General features: G+C 42.8%; 1 protein-coding gene across 1 annotated transcript in view; it reads right to left on the bottom strand.

Annotated features, from left to right (window-relative positions):
- PCSK2 (proprotein convertase subtilisin/kexin type 2) overlaps positions 1 to 23,451 on the bottom strand; it is a 270,832-nt gene that overhangs the window by 58,804 nt on the left and 188,577 nt on the right. Inside the window, exon 6 of the mRNA XM_030310130.1 lies at positions 13,974 to 14,050. Within this exon, the coding sequence (XP_030165990.1) occupies positions 13,974 to 14,050 (77 nt within the window). The remainder of the gene's footprint in view (positions 1 to 13,973; positions 14,051 to 23,451) is intronic.

The following is a 23,451-nucleotide window of genomic DNA, read 5'->3' as shown; positions in this document are numbered from 1 at the left end:
CCCCTCCTTTTCACATCGCTGGCCTTTCACTAAAGGGATTTGGTCATCCCTCTCGCCCTCCCTAGCCAAAAGCATGTCCTTCTGTATGCACTCCGTTCAAGGCACAGTGTAGGTATACTGAGTAAAATGAATACAACAACTCTTATTTATTGATACCTACTGAGGGTTGAGCACTGTGCTGAGAGGGGTGCCTCAGCACCTCTGTTATTGTCCCCATTTACAAAAAGAGAATCCGAGGCATAGGGATAAGAAGTCACTTTTCACGTAGGAGGCAGTAGCAGAATTCACACCCAGGTGAATGTTCCCAAACCCCTGCTCTTACCCAGAACCCTTGACTATCATCTATTCCTGACTAACAGAAAAGTGCGGACAGAAAGTGTGATGGTTAATTTTATGTGTCAACGTGGCTGGACCAAGGGGTGCTCAGATATGCGGTCAAACATTATTCTGGGTGTTCCTGTGTGGGTTATAAAGATTTATAAAGCCACTAAGATTTGGGGATGTATTTCTTATAGCTGCTGGAATAACCTGAACTTGTAAACTTAAAAAAAAATTATTTTTGAATGTTTATTTATTTTTGAGATGGAGAGACAGAGCGTGATAAGAGATAATAGATAACAGATAATAGATAATAGATAATAGATAACATTAACAGTTTTTTAAAGTTTATTTATTTTGAGGGGGGAGAGAGAGAGAGAGAGAAAGTGTGTGTGGGAGGGGCAGAGCGAGAGAGAGAAAAGGAGAAAGAGAGAATCCCAAGCAGGTTCTGCACTGTCAGCACAGAGCCCAACATGGGGTGCAAACTCACAAACCGTGAGATTATGATCTGAGCTGAAATCAAGAGTCAGACACTTAACCGACTGAGCCACCCAGGTGCCTCTGGATAAGATTAACATTTAAATTGGTGGACTTTGAGTAAAGCAGATTGTGCCCCACCTTAATGCGGGTGGGCCTCATCCAATCAGTTGAAGGCCTACATAGAACAAGAAGAGTGACCTTCCTGAGCAAGAGAGAATTCTCCGGCAGACAGCCTTTGGACTTCATCTGCAACATTGCCTCTTTCTGGGTTTGCAGGAGGCTGCCTTTGGACTTGAACTGGAACATCAGCTCTCCTGGGTTTCCAGGTTGCCAGCCCGTGCTGCAGATTTGGGGTTTGCCAGTCTCCATCGTTGCATGTGCCAATTTTCTATAATAAATCTCTCTCTCTCTCTACATATCCTTTTGGTTCTGTTTCTCTGGAGGACCCCGACCAATACAAAAAGTAACTGAGTTTTCACTGGTTCTTTAGCTCACTCATCTGTTGGTACCACTGGCCAGGTTTTCTGGTACAACATTATCTGTTACTTTGCAATGTGATTTTTGTTGCTGGCAGAAAATGCTAACTGATCACCAAGCTCATTTTCTTTTCTTTCTGGGATCCAGCTAAGCTCCATTTCCAGGTCTCCCTTGCACTGGCAGGCAGCCATATGACTGAATTATGCTAACGTGATGGAGGCATGCTGCGTCGGGGCATAAATACCACCCACGAGTGTCTATCTGTGCTCTTTCCCCTCCTTTAGTTTGACGTGGACAAGCATGGTAACTTTGGAAATGTGTGTCACAGATGAAAGAAGCCCACATCCCTGAATCGCTGCTTGGAGGGGAGCTGTTCCTCCAGAATACGTGCAGGAACTGGTAGGTGAATTATAAATAACTTTTATTGTGTTAAGCCACTAAGATTTGGGGATGTATTTCTTATAGCTGCTGGAATAACCTGAACTTGTAAACTTAAAAAAAAATTATTTTTGAATGTTTATTTATTTTTGAGATGGAGAGACAGCGTGAGTGGGAGAGGGGCAGAGAGAGAGGGAGACACAGAACCCGAAGCAGGCTCTGGGCTCTGAGCTGTCACCGTAGAGCCCGATGCGGGGCTCGAACCCATGAACCGTGAGATCATGACCTGAGCCGAAGTTGGACACTTAACTGACTGAGCCACGTGGGCGCCCCTGAACTAGTAAACTTTGATTTTAATCTTATTGAATAGTTCTACCATATTTATATTAGTAGTTGCTGCTTGATCTCTTATCTGGAAGGAGACATTCAAATAGTAAGTAAATGAAAGAAATAAATTTGAAAGATACCATAAGGACCAAACAGATGACAACAAGGGGGACAGCAAGGATGTTGGATGACAAGCATCAGAATAAGGCCATCCTCGAAGAGCAGAAAAAAGTCTATCTTGTCTGATCTCTTATTCTCTACCCTCCTCTGAGGTTTGTGTGGTGTGTGGGAGGGCCTTTGGGTATTGGCCGATTTAATGGACCCTCTGAGGCTGGTGAGCAGAAGTGATTCTGTTAATGGCATGAGACCTGGATGACATTTTGGTGTTTCTATTTTGGCTCAGTTTATGTTTACTATTATTATTATTATTAAAAAAATTTTAATGTTTTATTTATTCTTGAGAGAGAGAGAGAGAGAGAGAGAGAGAGACCAAGCACTAGTGGGGGAGGGGCAGAGTGAGAGAGGGGCACAGAATCCGAAGCAGGCTCCAGGTTCTGAGCTGTCAGCACAGAGCCCAACGTGGGGCTCAAACTCACGAGCCATGAGATCATGACCTGAGCCGAAGTCGGATGCTTTACCAACTGAGCCATCCAGGTGCCCCTATTATTATTATTTTTATTTTAATGTTTATTTATTTGTGAGAGAGAGCATGGGTGGGGGAGTAGCAGAGAGAGAAGGGGATGGAGAATCCAAAGCAGGCTAGGTGCTGATAGCAAAGAGCCTGATGCTGGGCTTGAACTCACAAACTGTGAGATCGTGACCTAAGCCAAAGTCAGATGCTTAACTGACTGAGCCACCCAGGTACCCTGTTATTATTATTATTATTATTATTATTATTTAAAAAATACAAACAGGGGACATGGGTGGCTCAGTCAGTAAGCATCTGACTCTTGATGTCTGCTCAGGTCATGATCTCACAGTTTGTGGGATCGAGCCCCACATTGGGCTCTGTGCTGACAGTATGGAACCTGCTTGGGATTCTCTCTCTCCCTCTCTTTCTGCCTCTTCCCCTCTCTCTCTCTTTCTGTCAAAATAAATAAACTTTAAAAAATACAAATTCAATGAATAACATAATTGCATATGAATCTCATATGGCTACCACCCAACTCTATCAAAGCCAAATGTTTCCCATACTTCAGATTTTTTTGTGTGAGTATGCTATAGCTTATTAGATCAGCCATCTACTGATAGACATTTGGTTATTTTTATTCTTTAGTCTTGTGCATGCGTGTACAATTAATATTATGCCATATTTGATTACGCTTTTTTTGCAAATCAGCCTAAAGAAAAATACAGATTCACCCCCCTCAAATTGCTTAATATATCTGTAAAAAAATGATAGTATCCTAGATAACCACAATGCCATGATCACACATAATCAAACAAAATGGTAGTGGTTTTTCAGAGAGAGCAGGAAGACAAAGCCCTTGCCGTGATGGTAGAATGAAAACTAAGGCAGTGGCAGTGTGCAGAGAAAATAGGAAATTGATTCAAGAGACATTTTGGGAACAGGGGTGTCATTCAGCAAGATTTGGTGATATAATGAGCACTTCTAATGTTGTTCTCTTAAGATACCTTCAGTTTTCCCATCAGGGTAAATTAAATCTTGTTCACCCATGTACCTACTTTCATTCTATTATAGACCATATAGTTTTTAATTTTAAAGCATATGCCTTGAGGAAAACGAACCCTTGAAGGAACACAAGGGCAGGTAGAATAAAGAACACATACCCCATTTGTCACGGAGACTCTGGTCACAGCACAAAATTAAACGGCAGAGCGAATATGTAGTATGGTTACAGTCTCTGGTCTAATCCCCGTCTTCCTGAGCAAAGCAAAGTGTGGAGTTCTGTGCATGGTTAATTAAGGCACCCTGGATATTCTCATGACCAAAGGAGTGTATAATTACAAGGGTGCATTCTATGTATTTTTATATAGGGATAACTATTTAAAAAAAATTTTTTTTTAATATTTATTTATTTTTGAGACAGAGAGAGAGAGCATGAACAGGGGAGGGTCAGAGAAAGAGGGAGACACAGAATCTGAAACAGGCTCCGGGCTCTGAGCTGTCAGCACAGAGCCCGACGCGGGGCTTGAATCCACGGACCACGAGATCATGACCTGAGCCGAAGTCGGACGCTTAACCGACTGAGCCACCCAGGCGCTCCGGGATAACTATTTTTTCAAGAAATAAACATTTACAGGTTCACTCGAAGACCTCCCTGGGCCCATACCTCTCTTTGCTTCCTCGTAAGTGGCCACTGTACTCAGGCGATCCTTGGAATCCCTGTGCATGTTTCTATACAATTACTTTATAATCAGATGTACATAAGCATATATGCCACTATTTGCTTGTTTTCCAACTCAGTACACGTGTTTCCTTGTATACAGTCTTCTTAAAATTTGCTTTTTGCACTTGAATTTCTGAGGTGCATTCATAGACTCTGGTGCGTTCATTTTTAGTGCTGTGTGTAGTCCATTTATAGATAGGCTGCAATTTACTTGTTCATCCTCCTAGGGATAGGCATTTGAATTGTTTGCAATTTGCTTGCTCTTACAAATAATTTGAAAGGAAACATTCTTGTGCGTTATTACCCGGTGCACGTTTGTGACTGTTCCTCTAGGATGTGTATGTAAAGGTGAAAACAGGTTCTTTGAATATATATGACCTCCTGCAGAGTGGGAGAGTGCCAGCATTTAGCATCATCAAACTTGACCTTTTTTGCTTATCCAAAGGTTGTGAAATGGTATTTCATTGTTTCACTTTGCAATTTCCTCATTACTAGGAATGTTGAGTGTCTTTTCATACACAAGTTAGCTCAGGTGTTCTGTTAATCATCTGCATATAACCTTGGTCCATTTTTTCTATGGAGTTATTTTATTTCATTGACTTGTAGCTGTTCTTGTTTAAAAAATATATATACATTTATTTATTTACTTTGAGAGAAAGAGAGAGCAGAGGAGGGGCAGAGAGAGGGAGAAAGAGAATCTCAAGCAGGCTCCATGCTGTCAGCACAGAGCCCGACATGGGGCTCGATCCCACAAACTGGGAGATCATGGCCTGAGCCAAAACCAAAAGTCAGACACTTAACCAGCTGAGCTGCCCAGGTGCCCCTGATTCGTAGCTGTTCTTTATTGGATACTAACCCTTTCGTTTCGTAGAACTTGTTGCACATAAGCTCCTGGTCTGTGGCTTGTCTTTTAACTTAGTTTATTGTGATTTTGAACCAAAATGTTTAATTTTAACTTAGCTTTCTCAATATTTTCCTTTTCCTTGTGGCCTAGTGTCTTGTTTAAGGAAGCCACTCCTATTCCAGGGTCATAAGGACATTTTCTTACAGTTTACTTCTAAAAGATTTATATACATTTAGGTCTTCATTTCCCTAGAATTTGTTTATGCTCTGTGCGTGATACCTATTTTCCCATATGAATAACTAGCACCATTTATCGAATATCACTACATCATCCTTTTTCCATTGTGTTTATTGCCATCTTGGCCATATTAAGATTCTTTTATGTGGTGGTCTGCCTCTGGGTTTTCTATCCTGTTTCTTTGATCTTTTTTTCACTCCGTGTGCTAACGCTGTTCTCTCACGATTATTATGGTTTTGTAATGTTTGATATGTGGCAGATAGAATTTCCCCAACTTGCTGTCGTGGTTCATCTTCCCCTTTTACTTCTTCTTCATTTTCATTCTCCTCCTCCTCCTCCTCTTTCTTTGTCTTCTTATTGTATTCATGGCCCTTTGCTGTACCATATCAATTTTAGGATCAAATTTTCTAGTTTCACAGAAAAATACTATTGAGACTTTAGTTGAAATTGCATTGAATTAACTTCATATCTTTATATGGTTCCATCCTCCCATCTGTGAACTTAGTAGGCAACGCCATTCATTCAGGACTTCTTCTATGTCTTTTCTAAATTTTATAATTTTCTCCTTAATGTTCTCCTGTATCTTTCCTTAGATTTACAATGATTTCATTGGCTATGAGATGTGGCATGGTGTCAGATAAAAGAGAGGATAGGCAGAATTCTTATTTCATCCAGCATTAAAGAGAATGCCATCAAAGTTTCAGCATTAAGAATAATGTTTGTAGGGGTGCCTGGGTGGCTCAGGAGGTTATGCCTCTGACTTCGGCTAAAGTCATGATCTCACGGTTCGTGAGTTCAAGCCCCACATTGGGCTGTCTGCTGTCAGCACAGAGCCTGCTTTGGATCCTCTGTCTCCCTCTCTCTCTGCCCCTCCCCACCTCACACACACGTTCTCTCTCTCTCAAAAATAAATAGCATTGTATGTGAACTCTACTCCCTCAGCCGTCCAGAAGAAGCACGTTTGCTGTAGACTTTTTAATAAACAGTGTTTATCTTCAATTCAATAATTATCTCTTCAACTGCACCCAGGCTAGATGTTATCACATTCGTTGAGACTTCATTCCAAGTGCAATTGGTTCCTTTTTTATATTCATGTTTATTTTTGCTTGTGTTTCCCATCATTTATTTTTCTTTTTAAATGGATGTTATCCATGCATTTATCCCTCAAAGCAAACAAAACATAACTTGCTTTATTGTCTTTTTCAAGTCTTTCCATAAAACTAATTTCACCTGGTATAAATTCATGTCCTGATTTTTAAATTGTGTTTGATGTGTTTTTTTCCAGATATTTTGGAATGTTAGTTTGTAGGCTTAGTTTGAGTTGCAGGGTATTTTTTCCTTTTCTTCCTCTCTCTTCCTTTGGGCTCTTTCCTCGTTATTGTTCCCTTGGTTGCTTTAATGGGCTCCTTAGCTCTATATCCCACAGCCAAGTCTTATAATGATGTTTTAGGGCTCTGGATTCACAGAGATACTGGAGATATGGGGAATTCATTCAGCAAGCCAGTGAGAAACTTGGCCAGGTTCATGGACATGAGGCTGTCTTTGCCTTCCAGACTCCAGTCTCCCTAGGTCTATACAGATTCTTACATAAGCAGAGCTCTATATGGCTAGCTACGGTCTGTTCAGCCATGTCTTTGGAAAAAGAAGCTTTCATGTCACATGAAATGCAGAGATCAGCCATGTTTGCTGGCTCATATCCAAAGGTCTCTACAGGTAAGACTTTGGAGTAAGCCCAAAGGTTTGGATAGGTAAGCATGTAGAGCTGCTTCTGGGGAAAACCTTGGGTCTGCTTGCAATCATCTAGTACTTTCTGGAGAAGTGAAGAGGCATTCCATCTTCCTGATGCTAGATGCTAGGCTCTTCAATTTTCCCCACAGATCAATCTTGTTTCATGCATTTAAGCTATCTCTGGATATAACTCTTCTTTTAATCAGCACTGCAGAAACAGAGACATCAGACTCTCTCCAGAAAGTTTAACCTTCAGCTACTGTTGTCTCGTGTCAAAGGCTCAGATGAGAGAATGAAGGGCTAAGAAAGATGGGTGAAGTGTTGGGTCATCCATTAACTCCTTTGGAAGAAACTCCCCTCATTTTCTATCTAGTTGGGGAATCTTTGACTTAGCTCCTATAGACATCCCTTCACTGAATTTCACAATTAATATTTGCTGCCATTTAGGAAATGCCTACCACGTGTCATGCTCTGAACCAAGTATGTGTCTCTAGTCCCTTATACAAACTTCCATGGTGGAGTTTCAGGCCCAGTTTACAGATAGGGGGAACTGATTCAGGGATCACTTAATCTATGCCAAGCAATTAACATGACACTACATTTGTCCATCATAATCTGCTGTGTTTTTCTCCCATAAGGAAAGAATTATTGCCACCTGAGTACCATAAAATCTACCTATATGGCATGCATAACATTTGTTTCCAAAGTAGAAATAACAATACAATATACAGATTTCTTCTATGATCTATATAATTCTCTCCATAACCCCCAAATCTGTGTTATGTCTATTTCTTTTAGCTGAGGGGAAAAATTTAAATAATGAAGACTTGCCTAATCCAGGTAAGGGACCAGAAATGTTTTAAAAAAACTTTGTGGGGGTGCCTGGGTGGCTCAGTCGATTAAGCGCTGGACTCTTGATTTTGGCTCAGGTCACGATCTCATAGTTTGTGAGATTGAGCCCCATTTGGGGCTGTGAGCTGTCAAACATGGAGCCTGCTTGGGATTCTCTCCCTCTCTCTCTGCCCCTTCCCAGCTTGTGCGCAGGTGCGCCCACGCTCTCTCTCAAAAATAAATAAACTTTAAAAAACAACTCTATGGTATTTCTCCAATGGCTCAGTAGAGCTCACAAAGTTAAACCGTGTTGGATTTCACTGTGCTCTGATTTGGATAGAGAGACAGTTGATTACAAGCAGCCACGTTTGAACTAATATGGGCTTATGAGGTTTTCTCAAAGCTCACATGAGAGAAAAAGTTAGATTAGGTCTTTGAAAGCAGTTTAAATTTTATTATCCAGGAGGTGATTTCAGAATCAGTTCATAAAGACAGACGGGAAAGATGTTCATGCATTTCTAAACCGTTAAATGTCACCAGGGTAAAATATTGGTTTCCATCAACGGGCAAATAACCAACCAGAGATGGCCGTTTTTCCCACATGTTCATTTTTGGCCTGTCACATAGAGTTCTTCAAAATGAAATATGACTTTTAATAAGAAAAAAAGTTAATCACTAAAGATCTTTCTTATTTTTTTTTAATGTTTCTTTATTTTTGAGACAGAGAGAGACAGAGTGTAATCGGTGGAGAGGCAGAGAGAGAGGGAGACACAGCATCCGAAGCAAGCTCCAGGCTCTGAGCTGTCAGCACAGAGCCCGACGTGGGGCTCGAACTCACAGACTGTGAGATCATGACCTGAGCCGAAGTCGGACGCTCAACCGACTGAGCCACCCAGGCACCCCCCTTTTTTTTTGTTATTATTTTTTATTTTTTATTTTTTATTTTAGATCTTTCTTATTGGAAGGTTTAACTAACGCTATCAATCACACGAGCCCACGTGGAGATAAATGTTCCTCAGTATCCATTTATCGTTCTTCCTTCCCTCACCCCCATTTGGGTTGCTTGAGCAATAAATGTCTTCTCTCTCCCTGAATTTATAGTAAACTTTTTGTGGCCACGAATTGCATCGAATCCCAAATCTCTTACTCTTTAGGGCTTAATAGATAGAGCGTGCTGCACCCTTGTGATGCTCCATAAATATTGCCGATGGCAGGGATGACATTTCAGTGGTGAATGCCTGTCAAAGAAATGCTATGCAAGAGGGATTTTTATGGACAGCAGCACGGTAATGGAATACAGATCTGCAATGCATCACCAAACATTGACCTAAAACCGAGCAAGGCTGGAAAATTATTGACAAAGCGTGGGCTGCAAACCTCGGAGGAAGCGGGAAGCTCTGAAGTGGACGGATGTCAAGGCCACTCAACATCTCGGCATGGCTGACAAGGTGTGCCGCCCATCTATCAACCAGCCAATCAACATTTACTGAATGCCAGCGAAGAAAAACATGTCATGCTAGATCCTGATACCACACAGGAAGTCGGTTATATCTGTTCTGCATATTAGTGAGGTTCATTAAATGTGCATGATTTTCTACCTTTTTGCAATTTGGATTACTACTACTATATTATTGCTTTGCTCGGCCATCTGTATTTTCCTGCTTGCAAGCTAGGAGGAAATTTACTCCTTTTGCAAATTTCTCAACTGTGTTTCAAATATATCTCTAGAGCTCAGATACTGCATGTAATTATTAAATGGTTCACAGTAGAATAAATACACTTGCTCTGCTTGAAAAGGAATAATCCTACAAAGTCAAATTTAGCACCGGGCAAGAAATTCTAATATCCCCATCCTCTAAAAGGAGTTCTGCATATGCATGAAGTTTGCTTTCATAAACGGTCCTTGGCTGGGAGTTTTAAATAGGTTCTTGAAGAAATGCACACTTGAAGGTGCTCACGCCCAGAGGAGAGCACCTGAAGAAACCGGCATGCCTTCGTGGCTGCAGAACTGGCCAGAGACTCATGCTGGCACTGCAGTGAGCACAGCTCCAGCCAAAGGCAGGTGCTGGCTCAAGACTCCCGGAGCCTCGGGCAGCAACATTCCCTGAGTGTGGTGAGAGAAGGGTCCTCATCTATGCCTCGGGCCCAGTTTCTGACCCAGTCACAAAATCTCTCCTCCTTTCTCCTAAAGCCTGCGTGATGCACACCTCTTCCATGAAGCCTTCTTAGAATGCTGCCCCCTGTCCCGGGCTCTAACTCCCAGGCCAGGTGTCCAGGTTACCTCCTGAACGTGTCTGCACCTCCCGCTTCCCCTCTTTCACCTAAATTGTACCCTCAGCCTGCAATATACCCCTTAACTCTATCAGTTACCTTCCTTCAAATCCTAGAGCAAATGCTACCCGTTCAGGGAAGCCTATCTCTGCTTCTCTGGCTAGAGATAATTTTGCATTGCTCCATACTCTCCAAGGCATCTTTGTTATGAGGCAGTGCGTATAATGACCCCCTCACTGGTGTCAAATCCTGTCTCCACCACGTATTAGCTGTATGATCTTGTCCACGTTACTTAGCCTTTCTATGCCTCCATTTTCAAAATGGGGATAGTCCTGATAAGAGTTCTTTCTTTCTTTTTTTTTAAATTTCTTTTAATGTTTATTTTTGAGATAGAGAGAGACAGAGTGTGAGTGGGGGAGGGGCAGAGAGTGAGGGAGACATCAGAAGCGGGCTCCAGGCTCTGAGCTGTCAGCACAGACATGCAGCTCGAACCCCATGAACCGTGGGATCATGACCTGAGCCGAAGTCGGGCACTCAACCCACTGTGCCCTGATAATAGCTATTTCAAAGGTGTATTATGAGAATTAACTGAATTAATACATGCAAAGCACTTAAAACAGTGCCTTAAACACAGTAACTGCTTAATAAGCTGCTATTTTAGCCCTAGCTACACTTAGCACTGTGGTGATTTGGGCATCCGTCTCCACTCATAGGACATTTTGCAAGCTCCTCAGAAGCTCACATATCAAAGCTAATAGTTTCATAAATACCAAACTAAATTATGCCCCATGCTTTTTAAATTTACTTCTTATTATGGAAAAAAAACCCCAGAGATCTACAAAAGTAGGCGGAAATCTCATGTACCCATGATAAGCGTTAGCACTTACTAACCCATGACCATTTTATTTTCTGTATTCCTCCACTCATCTCCTTCCTCCTGCCCCAAGCCCTAAGTTATATGGAAGAAAATCCCAGGCAAATATTTCACCCGGAGGGAATTCTGAATAAACTTATCCTACACACATGGATAGGATGTTATATTCAACTTCTCCCTGGGCCAAGAAGGAATCATCTCCAGGACAGACCCAACTTTTCAGACCACAGGTCCTGCTAGTGGTGTGGGCTTGGACTTTGACCCACTTTCCTTCCATAAGCATTTACAATAATAATTATGTTTTGAGAGGCCATGATTTGAACTGGTACCATCCAGTCTTTATAATAACAAGATGGTGGATAAGGATCTTTGAATATGACTTGATCATTGGGAAAAGCCCTATTTATAGGTCAAAGTGGCTCCTGTGTCTTGAGTCAGTGGCTTCCTAATAAGCAAAGATCCTACATACTTGATTCATTATACTGTGTCTCAGGCAATCGGACACTGGGGAATTTTTACCACCGACAATGAAGAATTGTGTTGCAAGAAGCCCTAATTCGCCCTAGTTAGACGATTTTAGCCAGTTTAAAGTTGAACTTTCAAGAACAAGTTTGCAAATGAAAGTATTTAAAATAGAAGCCAATTCTGTTTCTTTGTTTGTTTGTTTGTTTGTTTAACGAATATTCTTACAGCATATCACACAGGGAGACTTGCTTGGGGTGGTTGTGCTGGGTTCAGAAAATGGGCTGTGGTGGGGTGGGGGGGGGAGGGGACCATTGTGTTGGTTATATTTTTGTGCCTGCATCAATCCACCAAAGATTAATTTAGTACCTACTAGCTGTAGAGAGAACAAGTGACACATGTATTGCTCCTGCCCTGCTGTCATGTGGACAACTGGTAAGCAGTCATGTTGAAGCCGGGCACCCCCTCTTGGTCCTCCTCAGTGCAATGTTCCAAACCACCATTACCCGTTAGGTCTTGCCCCTGGCTTAGTGACATCTGTCTGGGGACTTCACATCTCTGTGTCTGAAAAGGGTTTATTTGCTAAGGGTAAGTTAGGAGGTTGGGTTGCAAGTTGTGGAGGGTATGAGATGCTTCATGTCAGAAGTTCTCAGACCTTTGGGATACACCCTCATCTCCTAAGCACACCCTTTCGAACACGACGTGATAATTTTAAAGCTGTCGTAGAAGAAGCTGATGAAGAGTAAATTGTGCTGTTGAACATAGGTAATGATCTTTTTTAAAATGTTGCAAATGTGACTGGTTTTTCTCCTTTCTTCTTTTCTGCATGTTTTGTAATTGCCAAACCCCCAACTCATGTGCCCTTTTGTGTCCCCCAGTCACACTCTGGTCAACTTGCTGACTGTAGGGACAGAGTATAAGTCACCTGGTCTGCTGGGGACCCATATCTGGCCAGTCTGGCCATCATGCCTTGTGTCTTTTATCATAAAAATGTTGCTTATAAAAGAATGGTACAGTTTGGATTTAAAAACCTGTCTGAAGCTTGGGTTCAAGTGATGGCTTTGACACATCCTAGTCTGACCAGGGAAGAGACACACAACCTCTCTGAGCCTGTTTCCTTCTCACCGAACAGAGAACGGCAACATTTATTTTGCCTACACGCGTTTGCCATGGAAGTGAAAGAAACGAGTAGAGTGATGTACACATATTGTTATACCATTAATTGAAGTTCATATGTTCTTATGAACTTTACCCAAGAACATCAATAATAGGGAAGCGCTAGGTTTAAAACCTAGCCGATTTTGAGTAAGCAAGCCACACGACTTTATTTCTCAATATTTCTTGTATGCAATCAACCGTAAAGGCAAGAACTTTACTTGGAGAAAAAAGAGACTGCATGTTTACATGTTTAGTAGCAAAACAGGCGGAAGAAAAGTCACACCTTTGGATGGACCATTGGGTACGTTAACATGGTAGGACGCCAAGCAATGCTTCGAACCTATGGGTTGATGACACTGCATTGCGTATTTGGAAATGGCTAAGACAATAGATCTTAAATGACCTCATCAACAAGAAAAAATATTTCTTTGGTACTATGCATGGTGTCAGATGCTAACCAGACTTAATGCAGTGATCATCTTGTGACATATGCAAATATCAAATCGCTATGTTGTATACCTGAAATTGATATAATGTCATATGTCGATTGTGCCTCAGTTAAAAAAATACTTCAAACCTTTGCCAATTATGCTTACTGCTCCATTGCAAGGAACTACGTGAGCCCTTATAAGGTTACAGCAGAAGCATTTTTCCAAAACACACAGAAAGAGAGCAGAGGGCCAAAACAGTTGTCTTCAACAGATCGAGTGGAACGAGCATGTTTTTTATCATCTTATGGTGGGTTGAAAAGGATTTCTTATTATTTCTATTTTCTTTTGTCTTTTTAAAAATGTTTATTTATTTTTGAGAGAGAGACAAAGAGAGACTGAGGGGCAGAGAGAGAGGGAGACATAGAATCCAAAGCAGGCTCCAGGCTCTGAGCTGTCAGCACAGAGCCCAGTGCGGGGCTTGAACTCACAAACCATGAGACCATGACCTGAGCTGAAGTCAGATGCTTAATTGATTGAGCCACCCAGGCGCCCCATCTTCTATCTTTAATAAAGTGGCAAATAACTCCCAACTCATCCAAACAAAATAGTCCAAGACCATTCTAGAGGAACATTGCCATATTAACAAAATCCAAGAATTTAGAGAATGTAGCTATGACGGAGAAAAATCACAGTATAATTTAGGGAAGCACTAAGATTATTTTCCTGGGAATAGCCAAGTTTTCAAAACAGAGTCAAACAAAACCCCCAGATCTAAAGTCAAAGGCGGCCCCCGAGGCCCAGTATACCTGTTGAACCAGTCGTCTGTGTATCGAGGGTAGGGGTAGGGGTCATTGCCGCTGAAGTCATAGCTCGCTTCCGCGTTCTGAAAAACACAAGGCGTCTCATTAGGTCAGTCAAGCCAGATGGACAGGCCAGAGAGGATGCTTCAAGACATGACTGTCTGATGCTTACAGGTCCTCTGTGGAGTGCTGTGTTAATGTTCCTCCCTGGGCCAGCCCTTGCAAAGGGGTGACAGAGCTGGTGTGTCCTTGGATCTCTCTGTCCCTCCCTTTATCCTCTTCCCAGACTTCCTCATTCCATTCTGCTTCAGGCCCTCAATGAACTAGCAAATTTGAGTCCTGTGCTCTCCAGGACTGTCTCCATTTTAAGTTGAGTTACCATCTGTGGGTGAACGGGCTTCACCTAGAATCCAGGACTTATGTTATGCTTCCTTGGCTTGATGGTCAGAATGCTCTCGGTCTTATGTCACAAGTGAGGCAACCTCTGGAGTTTTCTTGCTTTGTGCAGAAGGCTCCCTGCTTCAGACTGACCTAGGCTTGTGTCCTTTATATTTATGGGTGTTAAACCTCTGCCCAAGCCCCTAACATCAGCACAGTATCAACCTCAGAGTCACTCAACAAAGGTCAGAGTCTAATATATGCCAGTGATTATGCCAGATATGGGAACGCCCTTGTGTAACTTACAGCCTAGCTGGGGGCACAGACATCAATCAAATGACCAAACAGATAAATATACAATTATGAACGGGGAGTACTCTAATCCCTACAGTATTTGGTTAGAAGTTTAAATTCTATGCATCTAACACCTCCGTTTTTCCCCTTGAGAGTTCCCCCCCCCCCCCCCCCCCCCCAGAAATCAGTTACATATCCACTTAAATAGTTTTCCATTTAGGTCTTTAGTTGGCCCACCTTTTATTTTGGCCCAAGATGGGAAATGATCTACCATCTTTTGGAGACTAATTCATCCTTCCCACTGCTTTCTCTGCTTGCCTGGAATGCTCAGAACGAGAATCCCATTTTTCTCTGTTCTGTTTTTGAGTTCTGCAGTAGAGACCCAGGTGGCTTCCTGGCCCACAGTATACATTTGGCTAGAAAGCACTGGATTAGGTATATATTCCGGTGTGGGCATTTCTTGATTTCATGGGTCCTGAGACATTTTCAGGAATCATGCCCTTTTATGAGGTAAAACACTTTAGTCTGTAAACTTTATGTATCAGTCCATAATGTTTTTAAAAGCAAACTGATGAATTCCATTAGTTTGCGTTTCCATTTGCTGGACGAACAAAGGGCTATTAGTCACCAGTAGTTGTAGTAATCAGAATTATAATACTAATTTATTTAAATAAATGTTGTGTTTGGGATAGACATCGCCCTGAAATTTGTGGGTTTTTTTTTAAATTTTATTTTTTATTTTTTAAAGTTTACATCTAAATTAGTTAGCATATAGTGAAACGATGATTGAAATTTGTGTTATTTTTTTTCCAGTTTTTATTATTTAGATTCCAGTTGGTTAACATGAAGTGTAATATTAGTTTCAGGTGTGGGATGTAATGATTCATCACTTATATGCAACACCTGGTGCTCATCACAAGTACCCTCAAGACCCATCACCCAATTAACCCAACCCCCCCCCCCCCCCCCCCCCCCCCCGCCCACCTCGCCACCAGTAACCATCAGTTTGTTCTCTCCAGTTAAGAGTCTGTTTCTTGGTTTGCCTCTATTTTTCCCCCCACTATGTTCACTTATTTTGTTTCTTAAATTCCACACATGTGTGAAATCATATGGTATTTATCTTTCTCTGACTAATTTTGCTTAGCATAGTATTCTCTAGCTCAATCCACCCCATTGCAAATGGCAAGAGTTCATTCTTTTTGATGGTTGAGTAATATTCCATATATCTCACATCTTCTTTATCCACTATATACATGTATCTATATCTATATCTATATCTATCTATCTATATCACATCTTCTTTACCCATTCATCAGTTGATGGACACTTGGGCTCTCACCATAGTGTAGCTATTGTTGATAATACTGCTATAAACATTAAGGTGGATGTATCCTTTTGAATCAGTATTTTTGTAACCTTTGGGTAAATACCAAGTAGTGCAATTGCTGGATCATAGGTAGTTCTATGTTTAACTTTTTGAGGCGCCTCCATACTGTTTTCTAGAGAGGCTGTACCAGTTTGCATTCCCACCAACAGTGTAAAAAGATTCCCCTTTCTCTACATCCTCGCCAACACCTGTTGTTTTCTGTGTTGTTAATTTTAGCCATTCTGACAAAAGGTGTAAGGGGATATCTCATTTTTTTAAATGTTTACTTATTTATTTTGAGGGAGAGAGAGAGTGCAAGCAGGGCAGAGGGGTGGGGGGGGGGAGAGAGAGAGAGAGAGAGAGAGAGAGAGAGAGAGAATATCCTGAGCAGGCTCTGTGCTGTCAGGGCAGATGGGGGCTCAATCCCATGAACTGTGAGATCATGACCTGAGCTGAAATCAGGAGTCAGAGGCTTAACCGACTGAACCACCCAGGTGTCCCATCTCATTGTGGATTTGATTTGTATTTCCCTGATGATGAATGATGTTAAGCATCTTTTCATGTGTCCGTTGGCCAGCTGGATGTCTTCTTTGGAAAAACATCTATTCATGTCTTCTGCCCTTTTCTTAAGTGGATTATTTGTTTTTTGGGTGTTGAGTTTTATAAGTTCTGTATATATTTTGGATACTAACCCTTTATCAGATATGTCGTTTGCAAATATCTTCTCCCATTCCAAAGGTTGTCTTTTAGTTTTGTTGATTGTTCCCTTCACTGTGCAGAGCTTTTTATCTTGATGAGGTCCCTGTAGTTTATTTTTGCTTTTCTTTCCCTTGACTCAGGAGACATGTCCAGTAAGAAGTTGCTGCAGCAGATGGCAAAGAGGTTACTTCCTGTCTTCTCCTCTAGGACTTTGATGGCTTCTGGTCTCACATTTAGTTCTTTCATCCATATTGGATTTATTTTTGTTTATGGTATTAATTTTTTTTTAATTTAAGAATTTTTGGCATTATTGAGGCATTGATATACTTCATGCGTGATGAGTTTGGGCATGTCCCTACCCCCATGATAACATCACCCCAGACAAGGTGCTAAAAGCATGTTCATCACCTCCCCAAATTTCCTTTTGTTCTTTTGTGTCTGTGTGTTATTTTTGTTTTTGTCTTGGTGAGAACATTTAACATGAGATCTACCCTCTTAACATAGTGTGAAGCACACAATACCATATTGTTGACTGTGTTGCACAGCACAGTTCTAGAACTTACTCATGTGCATAACTGAAACTTCATACCTATCAAAAATCAATCCCTCATTTTCCACCTTCTCTTACCCCATTGGAAGTTTGGGTCAATGCATCTTCTGTGTCGAATAAGCCTATCTTTTATTCTAGAATATAGGTCTTCCTTTAACACCCAGTCATCAGAGAGGACAACTTCCTGTCTCCTCCGGCCATAATGATTGGCTCCAAATTATCTGTTCCTCCTTCTCCCCTTTGGTCCCAAACTACACTCATTTACCTTTTTTTTTCAACGTTTATTTTTATTTTTGGGACAGAGAGAGACAGAGCATGAACGGGGGAGGGGCAGAGAGAGAGGGAGACACAGAATCGGAAACAGGCCCCAGGCTCTGAGCCATCAGCCCAGAGCCCGACGCGGGGCTCGAACTCACGGACCGCGAGATCGTGACCTGGCTGAAGTCGGACGCTTAACCGACTGTGCCACCCAGGCGCCCCAACACTCATTTACCTTTTAAAAAAAATTTTAATTCTCTCTCTGGTCTCTATTTCCCGTCTCTGGGAGATACTCTCAGGTCAGGCATGGTTTTTTTGTGTGTCGTTTTATTTTTTTTACTTTTCTTGAACTGTTTGGATTTCAGTCCTTTTGAGGGATACTATTTTGAAATAGTTACTATGTTTGGTTACCCTAACCTTCTCTGAGTTTTTGAGACAAGAGCATTCTTAGGTAGAGTTGGTAGATGGAGTGTCGAGAGAAACCCAAATTCATACTTCCTCTTTGGGGCTTCAAAGCTGGAGTCGAAGCCGAAGCAACAGACTGGGAGGACTGTAGGCTAAGCCTGGTTTGTTTCTCCACAGAAGAGAGAAAAATTGCCTGGCGTAAGGCAAGTTGGACAGAACATGCAATACGTAGCTATTGTGGGGCTCTCAGAGGGGGTCCTCTTTTTTTTTGTTCTGGAGTGGGATGGGGGTTGGAATGTCCAAAGTCGGAGGGGTCTGGGACTCATCTGGGGACAGGGGACTCATCTTGTGTTGCTGCAGATCAGCAGCGGCTCCCCGGGACGTCTGCGTTCAGGGACTTGGGGTGGCCCCACTCTGCATTTCTTTGGCCATCAGTGTGGAGCAGTGGGCAACAGAATACTCTGTGGGAGGCTGACAGGGGTGAGAGTGTGGCAGTAAGAATCAGCTGGCCTAGAAAGCTCGGGAGTCAGGACACTGGGGATCCAGGGTTCAGGCAGGATCCGCACGAAGTGACAACCAATCCGTGAGAATGGGGACGCAAGAGTGGAATCCAGGGGCACAGACGGTGAGCCGCAAGTGCACGCACCCCGCATCCTCAGCGCTGTGCCGGTCCTTTGAAGCTCAGGGACAATTCTGGAGACAGGAGCGGGGGGCACCCCCTGAACTGACCAAGGTCAAATTTCTGCCTTGAGTGAGTGCCATCAGGCTGGCAGATAAGAAGTTAAATTCCACTAGAGAAAAGAAAAATCGAACTGGTCTGCACCTCTGTGTTTGCTGCCTGATTGCCCACGTCACACGCTTTCACCCGGGTTCACTTTTCTGGTTTATAATTATTACCTGTGATCTGGGCTGAGGCTTTTTGCCTACAATTCCTGGTCCTGGAGAAAATGGCTTGCCCTGAGGTGGGTGGGGCCGGGGGGAACATTGAAGAGATCTGATGGCAGAACTGGCACCCGAGAATCCGTGGAAATCTGAGCCCACTTTTGTAAGACGAGAAAGACCGTGTGTTGTCAGGGGTCACATTCACTTGTGAAGGTTGAAATGGTTGATGACTTACAAACTTTTTTTGCTGTTGTCTTTTAGTTAATTTGGTGACTAATGCTTAATTCCTTGTGGAAGAGTCTGTGCTGAGTATCGAGGAAGGCAAGTGGCTGCTCTAGCATGTCTTTTGGCCAAAAATCAAACGGTTTATGGCCAGAAAGAACAGTGAGCAATTTTTTGTAAGTGTTCTGTTTATACTTTTATAGCCCAAACCGAATCATTTATTGATTTGAGTTACAATGTTGCCTTCCATAAAATTATTTGTGTACAGGAATAAATTAAATGGGGCTTGAGTTATGCTGGAATTTTCTAAAATAGCCAATAACGTGGACGTTTAGGGGGAAGTGGTATCTCTGGAAGTTGAATGCTCTGGTCATCCCAGGCTAAGCCAGCCGCTTGTTTTGGTTTGGATTCTTCCATAACTTCTTTTGGAAACCCATTAGTCTTATTTTCTTGCTTTAGAAAATACTAACTGTTTAGCAAACATAATTTAATCACGGATGATTCAGGATCAGGATGATTCAGAGTCATCATGAAGAACTTGAATTATCATTGTCCCGTCGTGCAGAAAGTGAGAAGGCTGGACTGAATCCAAACCGACCTCAGGGCTGCCCTGGAAGTTATTTCTGGAAGAAACTTCTGATAATGGCTCGTTTCTCTTATAAGAGTTGAGAGTGGGAGGAAAAAATAAACCCTCTGGTATTTAATAATTCTGGGGCTTAATTTCTGAATATTTGACTGCGGGGTCAGAAAGCAAGTCTAGATTAGTCCTTAGAAAAGAAGTTTCAGGGGCACCTGGGTGGCTTAGTCGGTTAAGCGTCGGACCTCAGCTCAGGTCATGATCTCACAGTCTGTGAGTTCGAGCCCCACGTCGGGCTCTGTGCTGACAGCTCAGAGCCTGGAGCCTGCTTCGGATGCTGTGTCTCCCTCTGTCTCTGCCCCTCCACCGCTTATGCTCTGTCTCTGTGTGTCTCAAAAATAAATAAACACCAAAAAAATTTAGAAAGGAAGCTTAATAGTTATGACTTTGGTTGTTGTTTGTACTGTGAGCTTTCCACCAGGTGGCCTGCCTGCACATTAAGCTAAGAAAGGACAGGAACTTGCTTATTTTCAAGTAATCTTCTGATTTCTCATGTCCGAGGTGCTGCCTTTGTGCAGCCATCAAAGTCACAGGCCGACAAATGGCACATGTCGGATGCCAGAGCTGGTCTCACCGAGAGAGCTGGCGGTGAACCCAGTGGCAATCATGCCCCTTGGCTTTCACATACACAGAGAAGCTTCTAAGACTCCCCGAGACTGAACCTGGCTCCGGCACTGCCACTCTTGCCCCCAGATCTGGAATTTAATGCCTCTGGGACCCGCAGACTGTCCCTGTTGGGGTTGTATACAACAAATGTGTCTGTAGGCATCAGCTTGGACTAGAGAAAGGGAGAGAGGCATTCAAGTCAGACAGATGTGGTGTCAAACCTAAGCAGTTTGGTCTTGGCAATGATCTTGTTTTCTGGAAACCCTAGTTTCCTCATCTTTACAATGCAGGTGATAAGATGTAAGTACCTGGTTGCTGTGAGGGTAGAATGAAAGAATCGATGTAAGCCGGCAAGTGCATTGCCCAAAAATGGGGGCATTCTCTCACTCCTACTTCTTCTGTGTCCTTCACTCTCTTTGATCACCGATAGCAAGAGTCACAAAATATGGTATGTACCAAATCTGACCCTCTACCTGTTTTTGTAAATAAAGTTTTATTGGAACATAACCATGTCTATTTGTTTAGTGGCCACTGGCTGCTTTTACACTCCAACAGCAGACTTAAGCGGTTGTGACAGAAACCTACAAATCTTGAAATATTTACTTTTATAGAAAGAGTTTGCCAAATCAGGCTGCCCTCTGAGAGCCCGAGGCCTACACTATAGCATCTTGCGCAGTCCTCGTCTTCCTGAGGGCCCCCTTTTGCTCTGAGACATGCCCGACCCCTTTCCTCTTCTCTCTAGGTGGGCTGAAAAGGAATCTGATACAAACTAGCCTTACTACATTGCTAAGAGTTTGACATTTACATCTCCCGGGTCTCATGCCAATCAAAGGTGGGTCATCGGGTGTTACTATGGTCAGAAACTGGTAGGGGCACTCTTGGAGGCAGAAGGCTGGGACGGTAGGGAGGCCTCACCATTATTGCCACCATCTCCCTGTCCATCACTGGTTGAAGGCTGTTTCTAGAGGCAACAACCCTCTAGGTCTTTGTCTCTCCATCTACAAGTGTCCTGTCTGCCACACAAGGCCATACTCATCTTTCATTTTGAAATATGATGCTGCGCTCACATTCTGACAATACCTAGCTTTCCTAATAGGCCAAGGTAGGTAACATGGGGATCCATGGCTATGAGTGACCAGACCTCTTTAGAGCACGAGGAGCAACCTCTGTAGTCTGACTACAACATTGGGAATGTGGTCTTTTTTTCATCAGGGCTGCCCATGCACAGTTGTGCATAAGGGTGCATGTCCAAGGGGAGGAATTAAAGGCTGCCCTGGACTCCACAAGCTGTGTGCCCTGGGGTGGGGCTTTAAAAATGAATTGGCCTGTCTTGGGGTGGGGGCACTCTTTTCTCATTTGTTTGCCCAGAAGGGAAGACATTTTCTAATTTGCTGGCCGGGAAGGAGGGTGTGGTTTTGCAACTCACCCACCAGTAGGGAGCGCTTTCATCAATGCCACACCAATGCATGTAAGTGCTACCATGTCCAAGAACCATGGCAAGTAGATCTCCCCAGTTAGAGTCATCTGTAAGCTCAGACATCAAAGAAATTGGACCAGGAGACAAGGTGTGCCCTGTGAAATGTCAAGTAATACCACACTTAAATAATATCTCAAACGATAGGAGTTTATGAGTACAGCGTGGCATATGATTAATCGCCAATGAGATTTCCCACAGCTATAGGCACTCAGAACAAGAAAGTACATCTGTCTCGTTGGTCCCTTTATTCTGCCTTGCTACTTTCCCTGAAGGCATTTAACCAAATAACCCAGCTAGGAGCTGTGTAACCGTATTAGCTGAAATTGCACTGCGCTCCTGGACTAATGAAAGAGAAATGAGTTTCCCCAGATAGACTTGCAAACTGCAACCATATTGCCCCGGAACAAAGCTCGTCTGTATGGAAACTGAGCAGCAAAATAGCCCAGTCCTTTAGAGCCTACAGAATTTTGCTGCTTACATCTAATATGGTCATGGCTGAACGTTCCCAACTGTGCCTATTTTGATTTTCCTCAAATAATTCTCCCACATGCGCTGCTTTAACGATAATGTTCAGCTCACTTTTGACTGAAACCAACATTAAAGGGATTTATGTCTATATTAAGTCTGGCCGTAAAACTTAATGAAATTTAACATTTCTCCAGCACTCAAAAATTAAAAAAAAAAAAAAAAAGATGCATAGTCAGAAAATTGTTTGAAATCTTTCTGTTATACTCCTAAGATTGCCAGAGTTGTGCATTTTTCCAGTGACGGGGTGTTCTCTGATTTGACGCCTCCTACCATCACTTACTTCTTGCTCTGGTAAATTCCAGTAATTTCTCTAGCCACTGGAGTATTCTCGGGGTAAGAGAACAAGGTAGCATCCTAGCCAGGCCGGGCAAGGATCACCGTGCCCCCAGACCGTGTCCTGGACCACTAGACTTTTTATATTTTCCAAAGCTAAACAGCTCCTTCCTTGGCCCACAGGGTTGCTTTTATCAGCAGAGCTGAGAGAGGTTCTAAGCACTACACATAAGAAGAGAAAATAATATTGATTCCCAATGGTTAACACAGAGTCTTAAGAATGAGTGCCCTTTAGGGGCTCCTGGGTGGCTCAGTTGGTTAAGCCTCTGACTCTTGATTTCATCTCAGGTCACGATCTCGCGGTGTGTGGGATCAAGCCCCGCGTTGGGCTCTGAGCTAACAGCGCAGAGCCTGCTTGGGATTCTCTCTCTCCCTTTCTCTTTGCCCCTCTGCAACTCGCACACATGCGCTCTCTCTCTTAAAATAAATAAACATGAAAACAAAGAACGAGTGCTTTTTTGTTTTCCAAGGAGTTAAAATTCTCTTATTTTATTTAATATTCTCCCAAACCCTGGGGATAGGAGAGCAGGTGTACTGAAGGAAGAGGTAGGGCTATCTCTGAGAAACAGTCAAAGCAACATCCTTGGTGGCTTCTGTAGACTTATCCCTGCCTGTCCACATCTTGTCTTGTCACTTCAGAAGGCCAATGAAATGGGTTTTGGCTAGATGAGGCTGATTCCCACCCACGAAATTTAAGAGCTGCCCTGAAAGTGTGAATTCCTGGGGTTGACCTGCTGCATTGACGAGAAGCTGCCACTCACCACAGTTAATCTCTGAGGGCTGGCTCGGTTCCACTGATAGGGTCCCTCACTTGTTCCGAAAGAATTTACATCTTTATTATCACTAGCT

The sequence above is a fragment of the Lynx canadensis genome, chromosome A3 (assembly GCF_007474595.2).
Source record: "Lynx canadensis isolate LIC74 chromosome A3, mLynCan4.pri.v2, whole genome shotgun sequence".
NCBI lineage: Eukaryota > Metazoa > Chordata > Mammalia > Carnivora > Felidae > Lynx > Lynx canadensis.
The sequence above is the reverse complement of the archived record's forward strand: the minus strand, read 5'-3'. Positions and strand labels throughout refer to the sequence as shown.